The sequence below is a fragment of the Squalius cephalus genome, assembly GCF_949319135.1.
Source record: "Squalius cephalus genome assembly, chromosome: 9".
Classification (NCBI taxonomy): domain Eukaryota; kingdom Metazoa; phylum Chordata; class Actinopteri; order Cypriniformes; family Leuciscidae; genus Squalius; species Squalius cephalus.
In genome coordinates, this window is record NC_137130.1 from 4,336,592 (window position 1) to 4,354,455 (window position 17,864).

The following is a 17,864-nucleotide window of genomic DNA, read 5'->3' on the forward strand; positions in this document are numbered from 1 at the left end:
ACAGGGAGCTGTGCCTCCGGCTGATGCTATCAAACTCTGACATTCTGCAGGTGGGGGGGATGTGACGTGTATTTAAAAATGCAAAATGACATCTAGTGTTTGCGTGCTAGCGTGTTCCTCAGACCCCGAGTGTAGCCGGCCATCTGTTGATCTGGTCACATGAGCCGAGAGCTGGCAGAGCCTCTGTACACATGCTCACGGTCTGAGTGGATCGGAGAAAAGAGGAGACAAGATGAAGACAATTAGGAGAGGAGAGGAGAAGAGAAATGAGGACAGAATAGGAGAATTAAGGAGCATCAAAGAGGTGAAAGGGAGTGAAGAATGAGGGAAAAAAGAGGAGAGGGGAAGAAAAAAGAAATGAGCAGAGGAAAAAAGAAATCAGAGGATAACAGGAGAAGTAAGGATCAAAGAGGTGAAAGGAAGTGGAGAAATAAGGAGAAAAAAGTGAAATTGGGAAAAAGAGGAGAAATTGGGAGAGGGAAAGAGAAGATAAATGTGGAGAAAAGAGCCGAGAGGAAGATAAATGAGGAGAGAATAGGAGAAATAAGGAGAAAATTGTATCAAAGAGATGAAAGAAAGAAGAGAAATGAGGAGAACAAATGAGAAATTAGGAAAAAAAGGAGAAAAAAAGAGGAGAGAATAGGAGAAATAGGAAGAAGGGAGCATCAACAAGGTGAAAGAGAGCAGAGAAATTCTGAGAAGAAAATAAATTAGGAAAAAAAGAGGAGAAAAGACAAAAGGAAAAATTGGGAGAGGGAAAGAGAAGAAAAATGTGGAGAAAAGAGCCTAGAAGAAGAGACGTGAGGAGAGAATACGAGAAATTAGAAAAAAAGGTGAAAAGACAAGAAGAGAAGTTAGGAAAGGGCTATAGAGGAGAAATGAGGACAAAACAGCAGAGAAGAGGATAAATGAGGATAGAATTGGAGAAATCTGGAGAAATTTGCATCACAGAGGTAGAAATGAAGAGAAGTTAGGGCGCAAAAGAAGAAGAGAAAAGTATAGGAATAAATAAGGAGAAGTGAAATGAGGAGAGAATAGGAGAAATAGGGAGAAATGAAATGGGAGTAACGAGGCTATTTTTAAAATGTAAGGAGTAGAAAGTACAGATAATTGCGTGAAAATGTAAGGAGTAGAAGTAAAAAAGTCGGCTGAAAAATAATGACTCCAGTAAAGTATAGATACCCAAACTTTATACTTAAGTAAGGTAATGAAGTATTTGTACTTTGGTACTAGACACTTTTGAACATGGTGAAAGAAAAATAAATAAATTATGAAACGAGAAAAGAAAAGAGGAGAAATAAGGAGAGGGAAAAAGAAGAGAAATGAGTGAAGAATAGAAGACAAGCAGAGATGAGACGGAGGTGACATAGGGACTCAATATGGCCGAGGAGTCTCCACAGCGGTGAGACAATGTCACATTACTGATTAAAGCTCTTCAGAAAACACTAAAAATTAATATCATAAGCACACACGGAGTGGCCATTAGGGTGCTGTAATGTGACTCAGGAGGGACATGATGGATGTCCAGTGGCTCGAGGGCCTTATTTGCACACAGGCTGTTATTAGGCCAGCGCTGGAGGCAGAGGAATGGAAAGATGGCTTTTTATTAGTGTAACATCCACAGAGGTGGACTCAACCCATCACTAACAGCAGCAGAGCTTCTCCACTGCTGTGTCTCCACACAGAAATGGCCACAGGTCTGTCAAAGAGAAAAAAAACCCCAATACTAGTGCAAATGACAAAATAATTATGCATAGTTTTTTTTAAGTGTGTACAATCAAACTACAGCATTTTGATGCAAATTCATGTTGCATCGCTGGGTGGAATCCAGTCAAATTAGAAAACTATCTATCTATCTATCTATCTATCTATCTATCTATCTATCTATCTATCTATCTATCTATCTATCTATCTATCTATCTATCTATCTATCTATCTACCTACAGCATCTATCTATCTATCTATCTATCTATCTATCTATCTATCTATCTATCCATCTATCCATCTATCTATCTATCTATCTATCTATCTATCTATCTATCTATCTATCCATCTATCCATCTATCTATCTATCTATCTATCTATCTATCTATCTATCTATCTATCTATCTATCTCTGTCTGTCTGTCTGTCTGTCTGTCTGTCTGATTATTATTAATTAATTAATATGTATCTATCCATCCATCCATATGTACATACACACATCCATCCATCCATACATACATACAACCCAGGCAATAATAATTTAGCATATTATTCAGCCAATGCAACAGTGGTTATATTAATATGGTAAAACATTTTAACTTTTGTCTTTTTTAAAACTTTTGTACCCATTTGGGTCCTGAAGTAAAACCAGTTGAGAAACACTGTTTTAGAGTGCAGCATTTTTCCATAAGCCTGTCTTATTGGCTACGCTTCTCCTTCTTGATCAAAGCGTGAGTCATATCGCATAGTCTCCTAAACTAAAGCCATTTCCCTGTAAAACACTTTTTATGTATGGTTTTCACATTCTCAAACATAGATTTACTCCCTGGCGTTGCTCTCTCCCCCTTTGACAGCGCTATTGCATTCTCCTCCTTTTTATCTTCTCACATTTTAGTAGAATGAATTGCCCATCGCTGTCATTGGGCTCTGGCCGAGAATTCATTTTTGTGGGTCAAGTGTTTCAGAATGTCATCTCTGACAGGAACCATCCAACACGATGAATACAGGGACAGACCTTGGCTCGCCTCATCCTCCCATCACAGAATACACAAAAACAAGGCCTCTGCCACGAAGATGTCCACTCGATGGTGGGCAGCATGCAGAAAATAACCACAATAAAATACCACAAAGAAGGGAGAATTTATATGTAGAGAACGACTGACATATTTCAACCTCGCCTTTGTGTAACTGCCAACGTGGCTGTACATTGTGAAGAACCTTTTTATTGAAAAAGTCCCTTCAAGACTTCAAGTACCTTTTTTGATTTAGTTTTTTTAATAGTTGCGAGACTGCACTGTATTGATTAAAAATGGGTCATCATGGTCTTGACTTAGTCAATAAGCGATGTTAACTATTTTTAACACACACATATATATATATATATATATATATATATATATATACTGTATATATATATGACTTGAAGCAACACTATGTAACATTTTTTACCTTAAAATAATGTTTCCAAAATCGTTTCAGTGGTTCATCAAGTCGTAACAGGGTGAACAGCACTTCTGCCTCTGCTTTGCGGTCCTTTATCTGCTATAACCGCACTGTGTAAGATTGCCAGATCGGGTCGCGTTTCTGTAGTTCTAATGAGACATAAGAAAACTACAATTTGACTTGCTTTACGGTAAGCGTTACAATAGTCATTATTTAGTTTTTCTTCGTTTCTGATGTCGCAATACATCATACTTTCATAAAATCATGCATCATACTCTACCTTGTCTGTTGACATCGTTCATTCCAAAGCCGGCGCTGGATAAACAGCGAGCGTGCGTGCGACGGTAGGCTGCGGTAGGCTAAATGATTTACGACAACGGTAATGGACAATTCCACTTCCAACCTGTAGGGGGACCGCAGAGGAAAAGTTCCATAGTGTTGCTTTAAGTGTAGACCGGTGTATTAAGAAAATTGACCGGCCATAAATACATTTACCAGCCATGAAGCATAGATTAATCCTTATTAAAGTTACAAAAGTTGTTCAGTCAAGAACTATGAGTCGTGTTGTTTGATTAACATTAAAAACACACAGCAGCAGGAATATTAGGCTACTGTCACTTTAAGAGCTAATGCATAGATCCAATATACTGTTACACATGCGTTTTATTTCTCAGCTGTTTACATTCACTTAATAAGACATAACTGACTATCGTATGTTTGCAAGGATACTTGCCAAGACGGGCATTTTGACATAATTTGTTCAATCTGTTCAAAAGAGCTGGATTCAGTATTCACGCCGTCTGAGATGCGGATTTCTGGCCGCACGCTTCGGATGTTTGCACACAGAAAACTTCTAATGCAGTGCGAGTAACAAATTGATTTCCCTTTCACGTCGTCTTGAGCTTACATTTTTAAATTGGCAAGGCTTTTTTTGTGACGATGCACAGGCCCGCCAACTGAGCGTCGTTCACATCTGTTTACGTTCTCAGTTTTGCATTGTTAGAATTTATAAAAATGTTACCGGCAATTTGGAGTTTGACACCATTTCATATTCTCATATTTTTACTTGCATTTCCTGCTTGGCAAATGTTAATTTTAGGTCCTGTATATTAGAGTATGTAGCTGTGGAATTAATGCAATTATTTCAATAATACTTTGCAAACCACATTTTGAGGTTATAGTTCAGATTAGCACTTTATTCAACTTTATTCAGTACATTTTATTCATTAAATAATTATTTGTTAAAATGAATTGATTAATATTGCTGAACTGTAAATTAAAGGACAAGTTCGGTATTTTACACTTAAAGCCCTGTTTACAGATCGTTTCTGATGAAATAGAACGGTTAAGATTAAATTTTGGACAAATGCTGCTGTCCCGAGAATTTTAGGTTTCTTTCGCTTTCCCCCCCCCACCAGTAGACTGGGTGTATAGGTGCACTGGAACACTCCTTCCTAAAACACATTAAACTTTCGTTTACAAAGACGTAAAACTCACCGAGTGGTCAGGGGTGTTCACTGATATGCTCACACAAAAATCGCTGCAAAAGATGCTTTCCAACAGGTGTTTTCCCATTCGTTGTAAAACTGTGGATCTATTTTTCCAAACGCCTCACACCCGAACTTCTTCCGTTGAGAGCTTGAATAATAGACACTCCAGCCCAGTTGGTGGCGATAATGCACCTTTGCAAGCAAACCACTGGCATTTCATTGTTTGCGATCCGCCATAAAAAAAAAAAAAAAAAACACGAAGAAGAAGAAGAAAACAACCCCTGAACCCCATTTCAGTTTCCGGCGCGGAGTAATACCGTACCTCACAGAACATCCAATGCAAGTCAATGGAGGAGACAAAAACTACGATAAAACCTGTTGGAAAGCATCTTTTGCAGCGATTTTTGTGTGAGCATATCAGTGAACACCCCTGACCACTCGGTGAGTTTCACGTCTTTGTAAACGAAAGTTTAATGTGTTTTAGGAAGGAGTGTTCGAGTGCACCTATACACCCAGTCTACTGGTGTTTGGGAAAGCGAAAGAAACCTAAAATTCTCGGGACAGCAGCATTTGTCCAAAATGTAATCTTAACCGTTCTATTTCATCAAAAACGATCTGTAAACAGGGCTTTAAGTGTAAAATACCGAACTTGTCCTTTAACACATTAATAATGCTGAAATGTTAATAACAGAAATCATTCAAACTTTGCTTTGCCGATAATTTTGGCCTTATGTTTTGTTTTTTTATTGCATATTGAACTGTGATTGGTTTTCCTCCCTGCAAATACTTAATCATTTGTAGCCACATTTACAATACGTGTTGATTCTTGTGTGCCGCAGACAGCAAACAAGACGCATGCTTAGAAAAGCATGTGGCAAAGTGGCTCTGATGTTGTTTTTTATTATCCGCAGATTCGCAGAACCAAAGCGCAAAACCTAAACTTACCTAAAACATCTTACAACTTCTTTAGGAAGTGCATATGTATAGTTGTGTTTTTGATGTCTCTGCTCCTCTGCTTTATCCCCTCGGCGCTGGTAATGAAGCTGAGGCTATGTGACAGAATTCAGCAATTACATCGGGCATAGTGTCGCTTTAGACATAGCACGGCGTCGCTAATGGAGAACGCTCTGCTGGAACACGGTTCGTTCTGTGAGGAAACAGACACACCGCCAACAGGAGGCTGGGGGGCTTCTGAGGGGCTACGCGCTCTCTAATGCGATCGGACTGTAACGGACAATCTATTTACAGGGGGCTCTGGGGAACTAATAAACAAATGTTGAGTAATTTCAGCCAGCAGTAATTACCCTTGCAGCTGACAAGGAGAGTGTGATAGTTTCTCCTTCACCCTGCACCCTGAGCAGGAGGCTGAGGTCCCAGGCAGTGAAACATACACATGGATCTGAGCCAAAAGCCAGTCCTGCAAGATCACTTGACTTACCACAGCCGGGAACAGAGACCAAGCAGAGCCCGAGATATGGGCGGTAGCTTTGTGCTGAGAATGTGCATTTGTGAGGGAACAGCACAGCAGCATTAGCTTGAATTCTTATTTTCCTGTGATTATATAAATATTAATGAATCAAGTGTGCTGTTCCAGCTGTCCCTAAATGACCGTTAGGGCTGGGCGACATGACGTTATTTAAATATTTATATATCCCATTTATACTGTGTGAAAGAAAAACTAAAGCATGATATAATTAAGACGGCATGCTTCCAAAAAGAAATAATTGGCTTTTTATATTGTCACCAAAGCCGCAACAAATTAAAATATTATCTATAAAATTTTTGCCTAATGTTTCAGTTAACATCTTTTTAAATTATTTATTTAAAATACAGCACCGTGACATCTAATTTTCATCTTTTTTCACATTTTTCCACTATGAATATTGTTATAAAAAAGTGTAAAAATGCAAATGAGTTAGGATCTTGGATCTTAGATCTTGGTCTCAGATTTTTTTTTTTTTTTTTTTTTCACAAAACATATTTGGCAAATGTAGTTTTTCTTTTATTACTGTTGAAATACATTTAAGTCCAATTTTCATATGTAAATACATACATACATACTGTATATACAGTACTTCTAGACAGGCAGACTAACCTACTTTTTTAATGAATACTATGAATTCGGACACACTACTCAGCTCACACACTACTATATAGTATAGAAATAGGCATTTTCGGACACAGCGAGATACTTCCGTCTCCAAACTCATGCCATTGGTTGAGCCGGTGTTGCTGTGTTGTAGTGATCCAAATGATTGAAACTGACTGTTTGAACTGACTCACAGAAATGAACTGAATGAATTTGCCACTCGTTTAAACACTCCCATCAGCATTTGCGCATGGCAGGACGAGAAATAATCGGGAAATTAGTTAAATGATGCGGCCTTTAGGAAACTTAATGGTAAAACAAAAGCGCATTAAAATCATGAATAGGGCCGATATGAGTCAACATGGTCCAGCCCTAATAAGCAGCATTAACAGAAATGATGTATAGTGCAGGATTAATTCTTTGTAAAGACATTGCTGTTCACCTCTGTCTGTTGTGGAGGTGTTCGTCTTCATCCCCACAGCTCACATCTTGATCCTGGCCGCCATTCGCACAAGCTGCCAAATAGATTTTTATGCAAATTCCTCTATCGATTGCAGCGCCTCTCATTGACGGACTGGGGGTTTGTGGAAAGCAGCAGTAATTAGATTATGTGATAATGATTACAGCGTAAACATTGGTGGATAAAACCGGTTACATGTATCTGTGGGGCAATCTGGCACAAACAATAAAGCATCTGAAATCCATGAAAATGTTTTCCGCACTTCTCTCTCTCTCTCGTTTTCCCCCGACTCTTTTTTTTTCTCTCCCTGTACTGAATAATAAGTGCTGGATGGCGTGACAGGCCAATATGATCCGCTGACAGACGGGCAGAGGGGTCCGCGAACGCCTCCCTCTCTCAGACAGGCAGATGTCGTGCGTCCCCGTGCGGAGCGAGTCGAGGGAGAGAAATGAGGAGGTGGGAACTTGAGCGCTCCTCGGGGGGTTGAGTGGTCATTTGATGTCCGGCACAAGGGCAGCGTGTGATGGAGAAAGAGCCGGGCGTAGAGAAAGGCAGATCTGGCGTTCTGCTGTAAAACTGGGCTGGCAGGAGGGCGAGATGGACGGGGGGCATAGAGCAAAACACAGACAGACTTCATTGCATGTTTGGGCTTGTTTTATTTATTTATTTATTTACTTTTGGTCTTTTTTATTCTGACAGCAACGCACACCAGTGAATTCACTCTTTTGGACTGTTTAATGCTAAAGGCCCCACTGCAAGGGATCCATTTATAGAATATAGGTATTATATGGATATCCTGTTTATATTATTTGAAAAAAAATTATATTAATATTCCAAAAATATGATCTTGCAGATTAACAGTGCTTTTTTTTTTTCAACTAATATAAGACATTTTCAACCTAATTCAAATGTATGTGTATTGGTGTTCCCCCCCCCCCAACCCCCCCCCCCCCATTTAAATTTAATACATACATTTAAACCCTCTAGAACATTTAAACCCTCTAGAAGGTCCATTTATGTCCATTCTAAGTATATTACTACTAAAGCAATTATTTTTTCTGTAGTAATCAATAGGTATTATGCTTAGTTTATAAAAGCGTAAAGTTGACCTGTTTCACCATCAGTTTTTTTTGGAAGTTTGATTGAGAACCACTGGTATATCATAGCACTCCTTAAAGGGTTAGTTCACTCAAAAATGTAAATTCTCTCAGTAATTACTCTCCCTCATGTTGTTCCAACCCAAGACTTTCGTTCATCTTCAAAACACAAATTAAGATATTTTTGATGAAATCTGAGAGCTGGCTCACTCCTTCATAGGCTTCTAGGTAATCGATATCTGCCATCCCAGAAAAGTTAGTAAAGACATCGTTAAAATAGTCCAAGTGACTACAGTGGCTCAACCTTAAGTTTATCAATACCGTTTGTGCGCAAAAAAACACAAAAATAACGACTTTATTCAACTCTTCATTTTCTTCTGTGTGGGTCTGAGTGAGTTCACGTAGTGTAACAGCGCAGCGATTCTGGGTCGTACGTCAGAACGGAGGCTCACTATTGGCCAGCATCACACACATGACCAGCGTCGGCCAATAGTGAGCCTCCGTTCTGACGTACGACCCAGAATCGCTGCGCTGTTACACTACTGTACGTCAAAAGCGTAGGAGAATGACTTGGAAGAGAAGAGATTGTTGAATATTTTTAGTATTCTGAAGTATTCTCGTCGCTTGATAAACTTAAGGTTGAGCCACTGTAGTCACTTTTACTATTTTAAACATTGTCTTTAATAACTTTCTGGTCTGGCAAGTTTCAATAACATAGAAGCCTATGAAGGAGTGAGACAGCTCTCAGATATAATAAAAAATATCTTAATTTGTGATCCGAAGATGAACGAAAGTCTTACGGGGTTGGAACAACATGACGGTGAGTAATTACTGACAGAATTTTCATTTTTTTGGGTGAACTGACGCTTTAATTCTTTTGCGAGGGGCTCAGATGAGCGGAAGGCCAGCGTGTGGAAAGAAGATCGTCACCGCTCGGCTCTCAGTCTGTAATTAATGGCCAGTGATGGGAGGTGTGGTCCTCCGATACCCGCTCGTCTCCCACGCGGCCCAGCTCACGGTCAGCAGACGTTAGGCTACATTAACTGCCTGCGCTGTTGCTATTTCAGAGAAAGAGGGCGAGAGAAGAGTAGGAGACTCATGAAGGTGCTTGATCCCTCGGAGCTTAGGTGCATGAGACGGGAGCTGTGTACCTTTCATCTTAGCAGAGATTTGGAGAGGGTTCACACCACAGAGGCTCCTTAATTCTCACTAATTCATTTGCGCTCCAGATTCGCTTGGCGGTGGATAACCTGAGAATGATAATGAAGAGGAGAGAGTTTGGGCAGAGTCCCCTGCCTTTGAATGTGCCTGGAATGGATCGAGGGAATCTTTCTCTTTGAATCTTCGCAAGGAGAAACGAATCTTATTAGTATCTGTCATTAGATGTCCTGGAGACAGAGTTTGAGAGGTTTTAAAGTGCATAGTCCACCTAAAAATGAAAAAAAAAAAAAAGACATTATATTTACTTATCTTTATGTTCTTCCAAAATTATATATTTTTCCCTAATACAAAATAATATCAAGCTCCAAAATGACAAATAGAAGTAGTCCATAGGAATCTTGCACTATAATATGAAGCTTATTTGCATTGCTCTTCTGATGTCAGTAATTTCAGTTTCAAATAATAAATGCAATATAGCTAAATCTCAACTGGTGGCTCGTTTATATCATCAACATATATTGTCATAACGGCCAGCCCTAAAACTGATGTTAAAGCTGTAAGGCAAAACAATACAGATAAAACCATAGTTTTTTTTCAGGCATTTTTGAGATTTTGGGCTATTTGCTTTGTCTTTTTTAGACTAGTGGAAAGAAAACATCCAAAATACACATTTAAGTGTTTATTTTATTACACTTTTTTTCCCTCCTTCATAGCCTAATGGGTCAGTAGTATTGATTTAGATTTTTTTTTAAAGGCATAGTCCACCTAAAAAAAAAAAAAAATATATATATATATATATATATATATATATATATATATATATATATATATATGACATTATATATTTTTTGGAGGCATTGATCAATTTTCAGATTTTGGACTATTTGCTCCATAACTTGTCTTCTTTTAGATTAGTGGAAAGAAAACATCCAAAATACACATTTAACTGTTTATTTTATTACACTTTTTTGCGTGTGTAGATTTCAATCACAAAACATATCTTTAAAGGCCATTTTCTCAAAATGAGTTTTTTCATCTGCACTGAGCCAGAAATCTCCACTTACATACACCAAACTTTGCCATTTTATTCCCATCTATAATTGGATGTTTTTTTTTTACAGAGGGGTTTGTTAATATATCATTCACCTGATTCATTTTATTCCAAAAAAAATGTGGTGATTGTTTTTTTCTGGCTGTTGACAGTATTTTCTAATTTATGGAGTGATAAAATTAGATAAAACCTTTATACAAAATAAAACCATTTCAAATCTGGCTTTATCCAATGTTCAGATTTCTGTTCTGTAAATTGGTGTAAATGAGTGCATATTCAGTTAGACAATGACTGATTTGCGTATTTAAACATTACATTTCAGAAAACTTGTAATACAAAACAATTGTCTTAATGTACTATGATTAATCGATAGAATAATGTATAGTGATATCTGTTACCTTTTTTTTTTACCCTATTCACCTGTAATGTCTTGCTTTAAGGCATCATAGACATTCAGTAACAGTAGTTTTCAGTAAAGCTGCTTTGAAAGTGCAATACAAATAATGGACTATATATTCCAAGTCTTCTGAACTCAAATGATAAATTGCTGTGAAGAACAGACTGAAATTTTAGTCAATAACCTGATAGCCTTATAACCTTCCCCTTTGCCCAAGCTCAGAAATCGTGCATCAATCCAGGTTTAGTCCACTTAGAAGACTTATGGTGTTGCATAAACTACTTTTACAGTATTTCTGTGTCATTTTAGGAGCTTGACCGACGTAAACTGCCGCTATATATGGAAAACAAATGTGAAGATTCTTCAAAAATTGTATTCTACAGAAAAAAAGTCAGTATACGGATGAGAGAGGGTGAGTAAATAACGAATTTCCATTTTTGGTTGAATTGTTCCTTTAAGCATTCAAGCTTTTGCATGTTGAGTTTTTTTTTTTTTCAGGCTTCCCGTGTGAATATAAAGCTGTGGGTGAGCTCACGCGGTAGCAGCTGTGGTCAAGCAATTACGTCCGCTGATGTTGAGGCATGGAAAGCGATCCGTTCAAATGCTGATCACCATTTCACAATCAGATTCTGCAATGAATATTTATCACTCCAGAGCTGTAGGAATTCTCAATCAATAGATTTTACCCACTAGCAGAAAGATCTTCTTTTTCCGTCTCTCTCTGCTAACACCAACCTACACAAAAGTGGTACATTATCATCAGAGATGAGCAGCACCGTATTTACATTTATGGATTGAAATGCCGCATTTTTTTTCCCAGCAACACTGGAGTGAGTTGGTTTATTCCTAACGCGCTCAGTTGTGAACAAGGATATACAGTGTTTTTATCATCAACAATATGTCTTAGTTCACAACAGGCCATGAAAGTGCTCTCAAAACCCCTGAACTCACGGGCCTGTATATCACTGAAATCTGACCTAAGATTTAAACAGAAACTTTGTAAAAATGTCAAGGAAGCAACTGCCATAAATCGACAACAGCAGCACATTTAACATGCAATTGAAATGTCTAGCACTAACATTTTTTGTCAGTGACCTTTGTTCTTAGCAGATGTGGCTAGAAGTTGCTGTTACCTCCCTCCTTTTGTGGAAGGAGAAAATTCAGCTAGACTTTTTACATTTGTCAATGCTTTTATTGCAGAAAATGTGTATTTTCTGTTGCAAAATGTCTCTAAATAGCAAAGATAATGACCTGCAATTGGTCAAATATACTTACTCTTAAGAGGAATTCCTGGTGCCATTATAAGGCATGACTGAGGCTACAGTATGTTAGAAATAGGATACTATTTCTGCAGTATTTATGCTTTGGACAGGATGCAAAATGTCCTTATTCAAAATTGTACCTATGTTTTAGGCATTTATTATGCAATTTTCATTCATTATTAAGCTAGTATTCCATTCCAAACAGACTGATTAACAAAAAGCATGTACATTTTTAGGCTGATATATGGTCAGCATTATTATTATACTTGATTTTTTTACGTAGAGCAACATACGTAGAGGTCAAAGCATGAATTTATATCCGAGGCATATCCAATAAAATAAGTGGCGGATCCAATTCCAGAGCTGTACAGATTAAGCCCTGCATCCTCCTAAATAAGCTCAAGGAGGCAGAAGCTGGTTCATTTAGCTCTCTAGGCACTCATGCTGAGATGCTGGTTATGATATGATGTTGAGTTATATACTTTAAACTAATTCCCTGAAGCTCTCGCTGTTCGTCCGCCAGTTTGGCAACGCGCTGCCGCAGAACTAAGGCAGATCAATGAGGTGTAATGACTCTCCAATCTCCGTCAATACTCAATTAATGAAAAGGATGGAGAAAATATCAACACGCAGCCAGCCAGCCAGCGCCGCTCCAAAACTGTGAGTAATGATTACTCAGGAAACACTTTACAGCCGGAGAGAATCCCAGCAGAGCTCTGGACACCGGGGCTCCTGGGAGGTTTGACCATAAACAGGGAGATTCGGCACAGATTTACAGCTTTGAGAGTTCTGAGAGCAGAGCCGTTGAAAAGCTTTGCTCGCTCAAATTGAAGTGAGTCTAATTTGTAGCTCTGCTGGGAGACTTTTAAAAGAGAAAGTTTTCTCCCTTTACAGAAAAAATTTAACTGGGCTTTCTTTTTTTTTCTCCATATGGAGTAAAACATGACAATTAGGTCATGTTAGAGGCAGTACAAAATATGAAAATTCTTTCATTGCAATAAATAAATACTTTTAAACTAATTATATTTAACAATAGGCTACTTACTAAAACAGTCAATAGTGATACTGACACAAAACCTGCTTCACCGAAAACACTGATAACCTGCCGTTCAGTAAGCGAATCAGACATTGATTCAGTAACTGCTCTGTTCAGTCCAGTGATTACAAACTAGTAATTCGTTTTAACTATTCATTGAAAGAATTGTCTCATTATTTTGAGAATCAATCTACACTGATCGTGCTAATATTTTTGGATTTAGTAAAAGAACTGGCTCATAAGATTCATTAGTCGAGGAATCAGTCTACACTGATCGCGCCAATGTTTTTAATTTGCTGAAAAGGATTGGCTTATACAAGTAATTAGTTTAAGAATCAGTCTACTCTGATTGCACTAATGTTTTTGATTCAGTGTAAAGAACCGGCTCATATGAGTAATTTATTTAGGAATCAGACTACATGGTCACAGCCACATTTCCCAAAAGCATAAGCCTAAGTATATCGGAGACCATTGGTTTCAGTGGTTTCTACGATCTAGCTTCTGATGCTTTTTGAAAAACACAGCCCACACTATAGGTTTTGATTCATTATAACTGGATCGTAAGTGTCCTCCGTTCGGGAATCAGACAATATGGTCACGATGTATGTTTTGATTCATTGACTCATTTGCATTTGAATCGACTACTCGGTGGTTGCATTGAGTTTGTTTTTGCGTTCAGCAGTGAGAACAACTTATACTATAGAAGGACGTTTCGTGTCATTATTTCACAGTGCACTGTGATTTTATTGCGTTATATTAAAGGGTTAGTTCACCCAACAAATGAAAATTACCCCATGATTTACTCAAGCCCTCAAGCCATCCTAGGTGTATTTGACATTCTTCTTTCAGACGAATACAATCAGAGTTATATTAAAAAATGCCCTGGCTTTTCCAAGCTTTATAATGGCAGTGAATGGCCGTTTATGTTTTGAAGTCCATCAAAGTGCTTGTATCCATCATAAAAGTGCATCTATCCATGATAAAAGTGCATCTGTCCATGATAAAAGTGCATCTATCCATGATAAAAGTGCATCTGTCCATGATAAAAGTGCATCTGTCCATGATAAAAGTGCATCTATCCATGATAAAAGTGCATCTGTCCATGATAAAAGTGCATCTGTCCATGATAAAAGTGCATCTGTCCATGATAAAAGTGCATCTATCCATGATTAAAGTGCATCTATCCATGATAAAAGTGCATCTGTCCATGATAAAAGTGCATCTATCCATGATAAAAGTGCATCCATCCATCATAAAAGTGCATCTGTCCATGATAAAAGTGCATCTATCCATGATAAAAGTGCATCTATCCATGATAAAAGTGCATCTGTCCATGATAAAAGTGCATCTGTTCTGTCCATGATAAAAGTGCATCTGTCCATGATAAAAGTCCTCCACGCGGCTCATGGGGGGGGTAATAAAGGCCTTCTGAAGCAAAGCAATGCGTTTGTGTAAGAAAAATATCCATATTTAAAACTTTATCGCCTAATATAACCAGCTTCCGGCAGACGGCCTACGCAAGTCGACTTACGCCAAAAGAGTTTTTTAATATAACTCCAAATATATTGTATTCGTCTGAAAGAAGAATGTCATATACACGTAGGATGGCTTGAGGGTCAATCATGGGTGAAAAAATGCAACCTGCGAAATCATATTATAAATTGTTGGTAGGAACAACTGAAAAATTGTTCTTTGTTTCCACGTGAATTTTTCTGCTTTTTAATCTTGCTTTCAACAAGAGAGGCCATGTTAAACGGCGGCCATAAAATTTGTGACCCGAAGTGGCTCGCTCAGCGAAACGGCAGTATGAAAGTGAAAGCGTAGCCGGCCTGCTGTATGACTGTATAAACATAACAGGTTGTGAATGAATCAGAGGTCATCGCCTGTCTGCTGGTTAATACATAATTTATGTCTCAGCATTGCTTCATTACAGAGCATCAAAGAAATCAATGGCCCAGCGGGGTTGCTATCACAGAGTATACAAGAGCGTACGCGCGCACTCGTATAGAAATCTCACCCGTAGCCCCGTCGCACCTTGAGCTCTAACTCTCCTGAGCGGCTCTGCCTGCGCGCCGACACTCTGACAGCGAGGAAAATAAATCCCCTCCTTTATTCGGCACAGAATTCAGCGCACAAGTGGCTGTAATCAATAAACACACCGTCGAGCGGAGTGATTTACGCGGCCCCGTGTTTCACGCACAAAGAAAAGCTCAGTTCCCCCCACAGACTGGCACCATAATGGAGGCCTTTCAATCTTAATGGACGGCTACGATTGTCATGCTTGTAGCAGTATTCAAAAGCACCATCCGATCAGCCTGCAGGACAGCGCAGAGCAGACAGATGATTAGGTACTGCAAACGAGCCTTATCGCCAAGGGAAATTGATGACTCAATCCAGGGGAAGATGGACGACTTCATTTGTGTCATATAAAGAGCTGTATCGCTCATAACGGAGTTATGATTGAGCTTTAAGGGAAGCGTTCATAATGACATTACATCCAGATATGCCTCTCCTCTTCATCTGGCATCCATCCATGCGTGTGTGTGTGAGGGCTGGTAGGAGGCAGAGAGAGAGAGAGAGAGAAATAAGCGGGTATCTCTTTCTTAGCTCAGGATGGAGATCTCAGCTGAAGTATCAACATTGTCTCAGAATCAAATTTCTTGGCATAGAGTCCCAATTTTCTCTCCATTCAATCCAATCTAGTGGTTCTTAATTGGTTTTGCTTAAGGATCCAGGTTTTAAATGGTAACCCATCACAGTACAGTATAGTAAAAAAAAAAAATATTGAAATATATTAATTTGTTTTGCTATTATACACAATTAAGACATTAACTATCTATCTATCTATATATATATATATATATATATATATATATATATAGATATATATATAGATATATATATAGATATATATACGATCAGTCTGCAGGAAACAGTTGTTAATAAAACAAATATAATAAGTATGTTTCTACCTCAAAATGTGTTTACCCCCCCCAGTGTTTACATTTTTGCATTTAGCATTATTTTGTTTTTTGCATTTACTGTTCGCTGCTGTCCGCGACCCTCAGAACACCTGCGACCCATCGGTGGAGAACCACTGGTTTAGGGGAAGCAATTTAGATATTTAAGAGATCTCAATTGACGTTTTTTTCTTCATGTCTTATATAGGAGGAATAGAGCAAGTACAAACGAGCCAGAGATGGAGGAAAGTGAATCGGCGAGGGAACAAAGAGAAAACACTTGAGGCGATCATTCCTGGCAGAGAGCTGGCAGCTCTCTATGCTTTCTTTCCCGGTTTTCCTTTTTTTTTTTTTTTTTTTTTGTGTAATTTTAAAATGTTTCCCTCCACCTCCAGCAAAGTGCAATAACAGTGTACAGATTGCTTATGTCATCACATTTTGACAAACCTCCCAATCCAATTTGACCTTCATTTTCACCCATCTGCTTCCCCTTTATTTCACTGTTCCAGCAACTCTTTCTCTTTCTCCAGATTTCCCTTCCTGTCATTCAGTCGTTCCATTTTAATTCCTCCTTTTCTTGTCAGTAAACCGATATCATGACCTCTCGTGTCTCGTACACGGTTAATGTTCACGTTTTAGAGATCTGTAGATGGGAACATAAACACTCATTAGACATGTTCAAATATGGTTCAATTATTTCAAACTGTCCTCTTTGACTAACGGGTTGGACTGTTGGAGACTCGTTTAGAGCTGTTATGGTTATCGCTTCATCTCAATGTCAGGACTTATGTGACTAGTGGCTGTTTGGACTCAACCAAAAACCTATTTGATTTAACAATATACTTGAGTACTTAAGACTATGTTGCTGTTGAATTAAAGCTGTGTTTTCTGCATTACAGGTGTGATTTCTGATGGCAAACCATGAATTTAGATTCAGTCGACACACAGGATCCATTTGAGCTCTGTTCTAAAACCCCTGGCAGCATTTTGGGGACAACATGAAAGCTACTGTGAAAGGTATTGCATAAGCAGCACATGGCACTATCAAACTTGTATTGGTGTTCCAATACAAGAGTGATCCAACAATGCAATTAGAAAGTGACTATTTTACTCATTATTTATTTGTGCTTTTTATTTTTTTGTGCTTATAGAGTGCTGTAGGGAAGGTGTATTTGTAGGCCAACCCCGAAGTCACATTGTTAAGATACATCCTCTTCAACCCCTCTCAGGACCTTTGTACCTGGCACTAAACTATAGTATCACTTTTTTAATTTCTTATACAAAAAATGATTGCAGAAAATAAGCTCTGTGGCCAACAAAAGTGTACAATTCTTGCACGTTTTGTTCCTCAAGATAATCTTCAAAGTAACTAAATGCATTTGCCAGAAACAGTTATCATCATCTTTAACAGGGTTATTATCGCTAAAATCATTAATAAAAAAATAAAAAAAACACACATTTTCATTACTTGAAAACAAATAAACATGAACTGAAATAAAATATTAATAAAAAAAAAAAGTTAAACTTATTTTATTTCAGCTAGTTGCAAAGACAACATTTCTCTTTTTTGTTTAGTTGAAGTTCAAGTACTAAAATAACTAAAACGTAATAAACTAAAATGTAATACAAACAATATGGACATATTAAAAAACAAAACTAATAAAAATGAAAAAAAACAACAACAAAATTACTAAAGCTTGAACTGAAATTAAAAT

The 17,864-nt window shown here is 38.1% G+C and overlaps 1 protein-coding gene across 1 annotated transcript in view; it reads left to right on the forward strand.

Moving 5' to 3' along the window:
* The window catches only part of LOC307164738 (uncharacterized protein), a gene marked incomplete at both ends in the record, with an annotated part of 36,501 nt that extends 19,427 nt beyond the window's left edge, over nt 1-17,074 (forward strand). Inside the window, 2 exons of the mRNA XM_079881798.1 lie at nt 16,358-16,483; nt 17,049-17,074. Of these exons, the coding sequence (XP_079737924.1) occupies nt 16,358-16,483; nt 17,049-17,074 (152 nt within the window). The remainder of the gene's footprint in view (nt 1-16,357; nt 16,484-17,048) is intronic.
* Nucleotides 17,075-17,864: the final 790 nt, after the last annotated feature.